The sequence below is a fragment of the Anarrhichthys ocellatus genome, unplaced genomic scaffold, assembly GCF_004355925.1.
Source record: "Anarrhichthys ocellatus isolate YVR2014 unplaced genomic scaffold, GSC_Weel_1.0 scaffold33, whole genome shotgun sequence".
NCBI classification, from domain to species: domain Eukaryota; kingdom Metazoa; phylum Chordata; class Actinopteri; order Perciformes; family Anarhichadidae; genus Anarrhichthys; species Anarrhichthys ocellatus.
Window position 1 is genome coordinate 687,608 of NW_022280063.1, and position 9,816 is coordinate 697,423.

The 9,816-nt window shown below is 43.6% G+C and overlaps 1 protein-coding gene across 1 annotated transcript; it reads right to left on the reverse strand.

Annotated features, from left to right (window-relative positions):
* Window positions 1–771: 771 nt before the first annotated feature.
* On the reverse strand, window positions 772–9,754 carry elk3 (ETS transcription factor ELK3). Its single transcript, XM_031865788.1, has 5 exons — window positions 9,386–9,754; window positions 6,197–6,432; window positions 5,313–6,032; window positions 3,690–3,812; window positions 772–2,095 (listed from the first exon to the last, which is right to left on the reverse strand). Exons 2-5 carry the CDS (start codon window positions 6,401–6,403, stop codon window positions 2,000–2,002), a joined length of 1,146 nt encoding a protein of 381 aa, XP_031721648.1. The 5' UTR covers window positions 6,404–6,432; window positions 9,386–9,754; the 3' UTR covers window positions 772–1,999.
* Between the last annotated feature and the right edge of the window lie 62 nt (window positions 9,755–9,816).

Below are 9,816 nucleotides of genomic sequence, written 5' to 3' on the forward strand. Positions count from 1 at the left end.
ATTGTAAAACTGTAAAACTTTTTCAAATGTATGAATGACCTGAATTTATGTGAACGTGTCTGAGCGAGCGTGCGTGTGTATGTGTGCCTGATGCATGGAAGGCCTGCTGTGTTGTGAATTCGACCTCTCTGAAACACTGAGCCGCCGGTGAACAGTTGGTGTGTGACTCTTTTTACTGGAACTATTTATTTCTCATAACCATCGAAAGTAAATTTAATCTGTTTCATAATCAGTCTGTGCAGCGGTCGTTATTTGAGTGGTGAAAAGTGTGATAAATGAATATAGTACTTCTGAATATTCATTCATTTTATTCCAAAAAACAGTAACATTTCTCTCAACAAAACACAAGCAAATCACTGAGAATACATTTCCATTCATTTCTTTATAAAAATAACCAGGAGTCATTTTACAAAATAAAAGCTTTTGTGCAATTTTGACCTGGAATATCTATGAAAACCTGGTTTAAAGCTTAATACATTTACACAAGTCTTACAATATTGAAGGCACAGCTGGTACAAGGCTGAAACGTACAGTGCATTTAAAAAGAAAAAAAAAGAAAAGCATGACACTATTCGGATAAAAACAAGTTCACAGCGTCAAGTAAATGCAATGCAGAAGACAAAATGAAAAGACTTCTACAGCGTTTTAGCATGCTGGCTGGCAGGTGCTCTGCTAGGAGTCGGTGAGGGATTCATCTCGTGGCCACACTCAATCAACATCTGGACAAATCTTTATCAAGTTCAAAAATCAAAATTGTAAAAATTATCATTGTACTTTTTTGCATTCCCAAAAGGTTGACAAATGAGACAAAGCTATTGGTTGACTGTTGTAACACCCGAAACTGGTCACATTGTGAGATTTGTTCAAATTAAAGGAAGCCTCCACATTTTGGGAAATACTCTTTCTTGCCGTGAGTAAAATGACAACATTGATGACGGCTCTTCAGTTAAATATGTAGCTACAGCCAGCAGCTGGCTAGCTTAGCATACATACTGGAAACAGCTAGTCTGCCTCTGCCCAAAGTTAACAAAGTCGGCCTATACCTGTAAAGCCTGCTGTTGAAGATTAAATGGTCTGTTTTTAATCTGTACAAAAAAACGACACATTGTGGTTTCAGCGGATGTTATGTGCCAAACAATTTTTTTGCCTTCAGTCCTCCATAAAACAACAAATTGTTATTTTTTTCATTTTTGTACAGTCAATTTGTTAACTAGTACGCTTTTAGCCGCTTGTGAGATTTTGTCACCTTTGCACCGAGTAAGGCAAACTGTTTTTCACATCAGCAGTCTTTATGCTAAGCTAACCGTCCTCTGGCTGTAGCTTCATATTAAGCTTACAAACATGAGAGCGGTATCAATCTTCTCATCTACTCTCGGTAGGAAACCAAATATGTCTCTTTCCTCTTAACTGTGCGTTAGCATGACAAACAAGTACAGCTCCTTTAAGTAAATACATAAGTCTATTAAAGGAAGCATCTGTCGTTCTTCAGATCTTGTTATCTCACAATACCTGACAAAGATTTCCCCAGATCATTGTTTCAGTCAGTGATGTGGATATTTGACATTATTCAGGGCAGGGGGGAAATAGGGATAACATTCATGAAATTGCAACCAGTCTGCATCACTGAAGTTTAAACCGAGTGAAATGACACAAGATATAAAATGAGATGAGAAATGTAATGAGGTCTGACCTCCAGTCAATATCTTTGCCTGAAAAGAAGCACCAAACACCCGCGTAAAGAACATGAGGAGTTGAACTGTAGTAAACACAAAGAAATGTCTAATGCGGATACTCCTCTCAGAGAGCAAAGCTTCAGAGTGAAGCTCCTGTTTCTTGATATGATAAATGCAAAGGAACAGGTTTCACATCAAAGTCTAAATCGACTCAGAGGAAGTCCAACTCCTGCGTGGTTCATCGTCAGAGTCCAAGGCTGATCTTCTCTGTGCTGATCTGGCCCGGCTTGGTCTGGCCCAGTTTGTTCTTGGAGCTTGGGCTGGCATCAGCACTTGTGGGAGCTGGAGGAGAACAGCAGAGGAGAGGGACCATCCATGCTGGGTAAAGGCATAGAGATGTGTCCATTCAGCAGAGTGGGGAACTGCAGGGGGAAAGGTGAAATTAGAGGTGGAAGACACAGATAATATTTAACCCCCTGACATATTTCTTCATCAGAGAAGCATGGAAGCATGGTAAGTTATGACATACAGTATTCATTAAAAAAGGAAAATACATTTTTATAAACATTTTAAGAAGGTGAAGAAAGTGCAACTTTTGGTATTTACTGTTCAAGCACCTGTTTAGAATGTATGTGTTTATATAATCTTTCAAATTAGTCTGATGGCATAAGTTTGTAGAAAAAGTAGACAATTGGATTAGATTTGATACCAGCACTGTCTCTGAAGTCCGAAATGTTCAAATCCAACAGAGTGGCTTTAAAGAGAATTAATATGGTTAAATGGCTTACGTCATTGTGGCTTTACACTGATTAAAAATGTAGTGTCATTTAACAAGTGTATACACAAGCATATTGATTTATTGATCATTACTAGAAGATCGATATACAGTAGTCATTACATTAATGATGTCACCTCCATAATGGTGACAGTGATGTTAAAGTTAGTCAATGCTTTCACAGAGTGACTTGTGCAATAATATGAGGGAAACGTATATTCTGTCTGAGGTGATTGAATGTTGTAACAAACCTGTGTGACAAACAACATTTTCTACAGCTCTCTACTACTGCTGCTGCGTCACAGGAGAATCTGCTCTTACTTATATTACATTGTGGGGACTTAAGTAGTGCACCAGCGTTGTGAGGACCGACCCCCCCCCCCCCCCGTTGCAAGGACTAAATCACCGGCCATTAGATGCTGAACAGTTTGTTTTTGGAGTTGTCTATGTCTGTTTGTATCAAAAGAGTTGACATGGCTGGGAGGAGCTCCTGACCAACCAGCCCTCTCCCCCTAACTAACAGGATGTTGCCCCCTCTTCTTGTCCCCACCAGAACGGAAACATCTGTGGCTTATTTTGAAATCCTGGCACACGGTGAATCGCACATACACCAACACGCACACAACTGTGTGAAAACAACAGACGAGTCAAATCTTTTTTTTTTTTACACAGGTCGGTCAGAAGTGAAATATTTTAGAACTTATTTCACATAATTATCCATAAAAAGGGTATATAGCATTAAAGGAACTGGCATTTTCTCTTTATACACATTTCATGTGTATATTTTCTTGCGTTACAATAGTTAGGAGATTGGCAAATTGACTCAGTTACTCAACAACTAACATCGACGTTAGCTAACATTAGCCACCGGAAGCTACTGGTCATATCAGACCAAGAAAGGTTGTAGCAGCAGAACTCTTGAGAGTATTAACTGTGTTGTGAATTCTCCTTTTCATTTGTAAGAGTAAAGGATGTATTCCATGAATTCCATAGTGTCGCTTTAAATTAGGGTAAAGGCTAAGGTTCAGGTTGGTTTAGGGTAAGGATGATTTTATGTTATTGGAAGAAAGTTTACAAAAACATAGTGCTTGTCTAATTGTTCAACTGACACTGAAACACCTCTTTTCAACATGGGATACAGTGATTGGCCATTTGTTTGTTTGGCCAACAAGCAGTCTCAGAGTTCCTCACATATACAGCAATTCTAAATGCGTGGGGTTGCGTATGTGTGTGTGTATTACCTGAAAGAGGGGGGCATGGCTCTGCAGTTGTGCAGGGCTGAGGGGTCCCACCGGACTCAGGCTGGACCAGAAATGGATATTGGAGAGTAGAGGACTGGGAGTGAGCAGCAGACCAGACGGAGTCTACATTGACAAAAACCCAAAGTAAAATGTAGGATAAATACACCACGATGGAAATGTTGGTGTTTATTCTGGCCATGAGCCCAGAGAGCTGCTCATGGTCTGTGGTGGAGTTGTCAAGTCATACAGTCTCACCCACAGCTCGAAGCCAAGTCTGCCCTCTAGTGAACTCATGTCTCCTAGACAGACGGACTTGGCAGACTGACTCCATACTAGTCAGGAAGCTCCACTCATACACAATTCATGACATCTATTTTCTTCTGTCTCGTCTTTCTTTTGTCTCATATTTGACTAAAGCCGGTTTTCTTTCTGGTTCTGTCACAGGAACATAGGATTTCTACCGACTGTAGTCCGGAACTACAGTTCAGGAACAACAGTTTCCTCATGCGTTTGTGTTTATAGTCTCACCGCAAAGGAGAAGTGCCACCACTGAGGTTATTGTGTTATCTGAATTTGCTTAAAACCCTCCTTCAATTTTATTTTAGCAATGCTTCATATATATATGCCTTTTTGTTAGCAGTCAAGTTAATCTTTAAAAAGGTGCCCTGGTGGCGTCGATCATGACCTTTGCTGCAAGTCATCCCCCATCTCTTTCTCCCCTCGTTTCCTGTCATCTGTCTATCGGCTTTCTAATAAAGGCATCAAATGAGCTGACAAATATTTCGAAATCTGTTTTTCATTGCAGGAAGCTGTCTCAAACGCTTCCTTTGAAAAAAATACAAGGCTGTGCTTTGGCTATATCTTATTGCCGGTCATCTTTGTATCTCAAATTTCCTTTGTTTGACCACTCATACTTCTGCTGATCTAAAACAGGCGTATGAGCCTTGGTGGTGTTCAGCTCCATTAAGCTTCTTGATCAGGACCAGCTTATGCTTTGCTTTTGTCAGCGTTTTGATGTTTTTTTGCCGATTTACCAGCCAGATCGAGCTCATGGCTTAACTTGCAAGATACCAGTTTACCCCCAGAAACCACCTTAAACTGGTTTCTGGTGAACTAAAAACAGAATCACATCTGTCCAGGGGAAAGTGGATAAGTGGCTGTGGATACCAACAGCTCAGGTGTGCTTTGCAAACACTTAATCATACAAAATGTTCAGCGATGAGGGAACAGTTTAGCATACACTTTTACTTTCCATCATTTAAGTACTGCTGTACACACGCAGCATATCATTGCTCGGTCTAGATAAAGGCGTCGGCTGAATGCCTGAATGTAGTCTACTGTCCTGGTTTGGTCAGTGTGTTGCTGCCAGTGAATCAGGAGCTTCAGAAACATATGGCTTCACTTATGAACCTCCTCCCTCCCTGGCCTCCTCCCCTCTTTCCGCTCACCTCTTTCCATCTCCTCCCTGTCTACAAGCTTAATTTTCTTCCTCCCTCCCTAAAAGCATCGTCCTTTCTCAGCCTTTTTCTTCTCATTTTGCCTCACCTAATACCACCTGTATTTACAGAAGGACTGTGTGCGAGTGCAGTGGTGTTAGTACATGTGTTATGTTTCATGTTGTACCTGTGTGGTGAGGAAGGCAGGGGTCAGGGAGCCTGAAGGCAGCGCCGGGCTGTTGAGCGCAATGGAGACAAGGTCGCTTCCTGTCAGGAAGAGCGAGGAGGAGGAGATTTCCAACCCTTTGGGTTTCCTGCTTTTCAAAGGCCCGCTATTGGCGAATCTCCTGCATTCTGGCATCGCATGTGACCTCTCTCTCTCCCTCTGACCAGATGAGAGGTTTAGAGGTTGGGCGCTCTGCTCTAACTCATTAGTCTCTGAGCTCTGGCCCCGCCCCCTCCACAGTGCGTGGACAGGGCTTTGCGGCGGGGAGGAGGAGCAGGAGGAAGAGCGGGCCTGGACCGGAGACGGTCTGGAGGAATGGGAGGTCTCAGCCGAGGATGGGGGTGGGGTTGGGGGCAGGGATGAGTGGCCGCGGTTGGTTACGAATCGGATGACGGAGGAGCTGTCGCCGTAGTGATCGGATCTGGGCTCAGTCTTGATTGGCCGATGCGGTTCCAAGGGGTGCTGCAGGGTGCTGACGGTGAAGGAGGAGTACAGGCTGGAGTGGAGGTACTGGTTTCTCCCACCACCGTCCTCGTCGTCAGCCTCAGGCTCTGACGTCCCGCCCCCACTTTCCTCACTGCTGCGGCCCGACTCTACCACTGCAGGGTCCATCTTCAGGATCTCAGGGAACGACACAAACTTGTAGACGAACTTCTGGCCGATCACCTTCTTGATGATGTTCTGCAGAGGAAACGAGATGTGATTTTATTAGTGTAAGCCTCTTTATTAACAGTTTTGGTGTGTTGATTTCAATTGGTTTTCATGGCCCTTAGGACATAAATCACATCATGAAACCAGTCATATGGTTTAACAATGAATAGTTTTGAAGTGTATAAGTTGCGTACTTTGTCGTAGTAGTAGCGCAGGGCTCTGCTCAGCTTGTCATAGTTCATGTTGGTCTTGTTCTTGCGCAGCCCCCACAGCTTAGCCACCTCTTCTGACTTAAGCAGCTTGAACTCGCCGTCGTTAGACGTCCAGCAGATGAGATGTTTGTGGCTTTGGTCGATCAGCAGCTGTAGCAGGAACTGCCAGAGTGTGATGGAACTCTCCATGACGGGATGACACCGGAGACACAGGCGACCTATATAGGAGAATCAAGGCTTAATAAAATCACATCAACCACGCATTGCTTTGTATTATCAAGAAGATTGTCATCAAAACACATTGACATATTATCATCTTATTATAAATTCCCTGTCGTTTTAAAATGTGTCAGCAATCAAATGTCCTTTTACATCTCCAGCAAACATAACCTAAGCATTCATTTGGAGTCATGTTTCAGGCCACAACGTGAATTAAAGTTCAATATTTATCCCGTCTTTGATCACCTTGTTTGTCTGCTGTTTGGTGCTGGGTAGGTAGCATACAGTGGTTCTATCACTTTTTTTTAAATCAAAAACAGCTGTAGTAAACTGGTTTGATGAAAGAGGGGAGACTCAACCAAAACAATACAGTTGTGGTTCGTAAGAAAAACCAAATAATGAGCTAAGGAGACGCTAAAGAACACCTGAGTTGGCTGATAATTATCTGCGGATTTGTCAATAAGAGTGACACCTTTCACATCAAACATGTTCTAAGATCCATTGTTGGTATACAAATATTGATTAGTGCAGCTTTAAACCTTTCCAGTAAAGCCCTTAAAAAGGTCTTGTATTGAAATAATTGCACACATTGCTGTATTTTTGGGAATCATACGCCATAGAAGACATAAAGTGAAGGAAGGATCAAAGAAAAGAGGGTAGGTGGGTAGCAAGGAAGAGGAGGAGAAGCTGGAGGAGGAACTGTCGATACGAATGCAAACTGCAATCCTTCCTCTGGTGCAAACTCCACTAAAAACTACAAGCATAACAGAGCTGATCATGCCCACCCATCCTCTCCGACTGGGAATTCCCTGTCACACACAACAACACAAACAAACAAACACCAAAGGCTCTACTGGACATTATGATTCTTGAGCAAAATATGTAATCAATACGTCTATATGAGCTCACGCGCTTTTATCGCTTGGATTTGCATACTTTGGCTGCCTTCCAAAGCAGGATGGAGGCAGTAGTAAATACAAGTGTGAGTGAAGCCGCCATTGATGCTCAGGGTTACGCCTGTCCTTGTGCCCTTGCTTCACCTCCTATTTAAATATTAGAAAGAGCAGGATTTGTGGACAGATGAGTGACAAATTAGAAGAACATGTTTTGTATACTGTCTCTCTCTCTCTCGCGTGTGTGTGTGAGAGAAAGAGACAAAGAAAGAGAGAGGGCCAGACTTCCGTATGTTTCCATGGTGATAAAGCAGGATGTGGTCAGTGACCTTTTGCCAAGACAAGCACGAGCCTAACCGACGTGTTTACCTTGAAGCCGCCGACTGTCTGTGAGCGTCTTCCTGTCTGTTTCTCCGTCTCCTTTGTGCTCTCTCTCTCTTTCTCTCTCTCTCACTCTCTCTCTCTATTCAATCAATTTACAAGGTGCTTCATTAGCAGGAAATACAGAACTACTTACTGCCACAAGAAAACACAACAAATACATCATTAGAACCAGATTTCATTTGCAACCATGTTGATATCACAGTTTGCAGTTGCATCACAAATCCCCATGGCAACCACATCTGCCTCAGCAGTGGAGAAACATTGGAGGAGAGGACCTCGAACATTGCCACCAGAAGTGAGGGTTCCTCTACCCACCTTCATAATCGACCACTAATTCAACATGAAAACACAGTATGCATCCCTTCTTCTTGCTCTGTCTCTCTAACAGGAAACCACCCAGCAGAGAGGGGAAAGTGTGTGTGTGGTGCGAACAATGACCCATCGCCATGAACACACACAAACGCATATCCCCGCTTCCTTTTTCCTGCATGGGTGTGTGTGTTAAGTGATGGAAGAACTGTAGTGCTGTCTGTCTGTCTAAACGAGGACTTCCTGTCATTCAGCTTCAGGGGGGCGTCTTCCCGGAGTAAGGCCTTCCTTTTCTGGGAGGTAGGACGTCCTGTCACTGGGAACCACCAGGAACACACGCACACGCACGCACGCGCGCACACACACACACACACACACACACACACACACACACACACGCCCCAATACTTCTTTTTTAGAGAAACAATTCAACACAGGTCCACAACAGCATATGGAGAATGCATCTATGTCCTCATCGCAGACTCTGTTCGATCTATGTTCACCCTCTGAACAAATCTGGACTAGAGAGAAACAAAGGAGGAAATGTTGATTTTTGAATTTCAGAGTAAATTTGCACTCTCTTTCTCTTTCTTTCTCTCTTTGTGAGTACAAGTTAACACATAACTGATCCATGCATGAACATTTTCCTTCCTCAAATGTGAATCCATCAGATATACACTTCAGTGTAATTACGACACTCAAGACAAACCACACCAAAAAGTCGCACATGACCCTCCATCCCTTTTCTGGGCTTGTTATTTCTTTTTCTTGGAGGTATGTGTGTGTGTGTGTGTGTGTGTGTGTGTGTGTGTGTGTGTGTGTGTGTGTGTGCGCGCGCGCGCGCGCGTGCGTATGGGGAGGGAGTTGGGGTTCAGCTGGAACTCAAATGGTTCTTTGTTTTGCCCCAGTGACTCATTTTCAAGATGTTGTCTGCTGCCAGCTTCAATCCGGAAGCGCATGGCAATTAGTCTGCGAAGTCCAGACAAACCAGAAAGTCTACAACCAGACTTTTAAAGGAGCCACGGCTAATTTTTTCATCGGAGCCAGGACACTGACCTCTTTTCTTTTTCTTTATGTCGTCTCAAATGTAGCAAACTAAATTTTGGCAAATTTACGCATGCGTCTGTGCCAAACCCGGAGAACCCACGGCTTTAACACCTTTTTACGCACGGCATTAACGCTTATTACGCACAGGGTTAATCACTTACGCGCAGCATCGACGTGGTTTTCAAGTTGACAGTGAATATGTGAACCTGATCGGGTTTCATCAAATACGAAAACAGCTATATAATTGCGCTTCTGTCTCTCCGTTACGCACGAACCCGCACCCATAAAAAGTTGGAAGTAGAAGTAAACTTGTACCTACCCTGCTGTGGACGGCCGCTGCTCTTCTGCTAGTCTGGCCGTGTATGAGGTGTGTGTTTGTGTCTTATAGCGGTGTGTGTGTGTTGTGTCGGGGCTCCATGCCGCTGCTGTCTGAAAGCGGATCTGCAGCTTTTCTCTCCCCTGCCTTAGAGCAGGAAGTCGGGACGCGCAGACGGAGAACCGGCGCACTTCCTCTGGCGTAGTATTCCCGTCTGTGTAAACACACACACACACACACACACACACACACACACACACACACAGAGCGAAAGAGAGAGAGAGCGCTAATCTATATTTCCCAGAAACACAGTGTCTTTTTGACATGTTAACTCATGCACTTAAATAGCCTACAGGTAGACGCGTTCATTTTCTTCCTCCTCGTTCTCGTTCTCTCTCTCTCTCTCTCTCTCTCTCTCTCTCTCTCTCTCTCTC

What these genes read in the sequence shown, in the direction of transcription:
- elk3 (XM_031865788.1), bottom strand. Translation starts at nt 6,403, where the DNA reads ATGGAGAGTTCCATCACACTCTGGCAGTTCCTGCTACAGCTGCTGATC. An exon ending in TGCGCTACTACTACGACAAA is followed by an intron (nt 6,033 to 6,196) that starts GTACGCAACTTA and finishes TTTCCTCTGCAG; the next exon opens with AACATCATCAAGAAGGTGAT. An exon ending in CTGCCTTCCTCACCACACAG is followed by an intron (nt 3,813 to 5,312) that starts GTACAACATGAA and finishes TTGTCAATGTAG; the next exon opens with ACTCCGTCTGGTCTGCTGCT.